We start from the raw sequence: 924 nt of genomic DNA on the forward strand, positions 1-924 counted from the left end.
CTTTAAATTGTTCCAAATACAAGGCACTTCTGAGAATAAGAAAAACATTTCAGACGAAACAGAAATGCACTCCAACCTCAGACTAATATTATTCTGCAGCGCAAACTGGATCCCATTTACAATCTCGGGCAGCTCTGGGACCATGGCCAACACGGTGACCCCAATAAAGTACTGAAAGACAAGAAAAGGCATCTCAGCTCCAGAGAACACACCGAGCCAGAATAATGACCACGCTTCTGGTCTTGCTGCTTACAATGCGAGATGGAGACCATGCATTAGATCTACCTGAGAGATGGAGGAGTGAGTCAGGATAGGCTCGATGTTCTCAGTGCAAAGGTCAGCACAGCAAGCCATGAGCGCCGTGGCAACAATCAACACCGCAAGAGCCTTCCAGCGGGACCAGTGCACAACAGGATGACTTACTGATGACAGACATCCTGCGAGCACAACGAAAGGTCAAACATTTATTGGCTAATTTGTCATCGAGAACATCAAAAACAATTCCTTCTGATGCTTTCTGTAAATGATTTTCTTTTTTAAAAAAAAGGGCGACATTTCTGCTTTAAACAGTATTACCATGAAGTTAGTAAAATCTTGTAAAGTCTTTACTGCCCTTAAATATTTTAGAGTATTTTTAAGTTTTCATTCATATTTTTAATTGAAAATCCAAAATGGCACCTTCTCAGACACAATGTTTCTACCCAACTGTAAAGAAAATAAAATGTAAATAAAAGTGTTAGTCACATGCAGAGTTGTATTAATTAAAGAAAAGACACTCCGTCCCCCCAGAAAGACTGCATGCGCACCACACACCTGCTGCCCTGTGGCCGGTACCATTAATGCTGGCATTAATACACACGTCGGTGGATTGCAGATGACCATTGGCGACCTCACCAGTGGGTTTGTGGGAGCCGAGAGTCTCCT

At 42.5% G+C, this 924-nt stretch overlaps 1 protein-coding gene across 1 annotated transcript in view; it reads right to left on the reverse strand.

Annotated features, from left to right (window-relative positions):
* The window catches only part of LOC112141637 (low affinity vacuolar monovalent cation/H(+) antiporter), a gene marked incomplete at its 5' end in the record, with an annotated part of 2435 nt that extends 1998 nt beyond the window's left edge, over window positions 1-437 (reverse strand). Inside the window, 2 exon segments of the mRNA XM_024264768.1 lie at window positions 77-171; window positions 286-437. Of these exon segments, the coding sequence (XP_024120536.1) occupies window positions 77-171; window positions 286-437 (247 nt within the window).
* Window positions 438-924: the final 487 nt, after the last annotated feature.

Source organism: Oryzias melastigma, unplaced genomic scaffold, assembly GCF_002922805.2.
Source record: "Oryzias melastigma strain HK-1 unplaced genomic scaffold, ASM292280v2 sc02752, whole genome shotgun sequence".
In the NCBI taxonomy this organism is placed as follows: domain Eukaryota; kingdom Metazoa; phylum Chordata; class Actinopteri; order Beloniformes; family Adrianichthyidae; genus Oryzias; species Oryzias melastigma.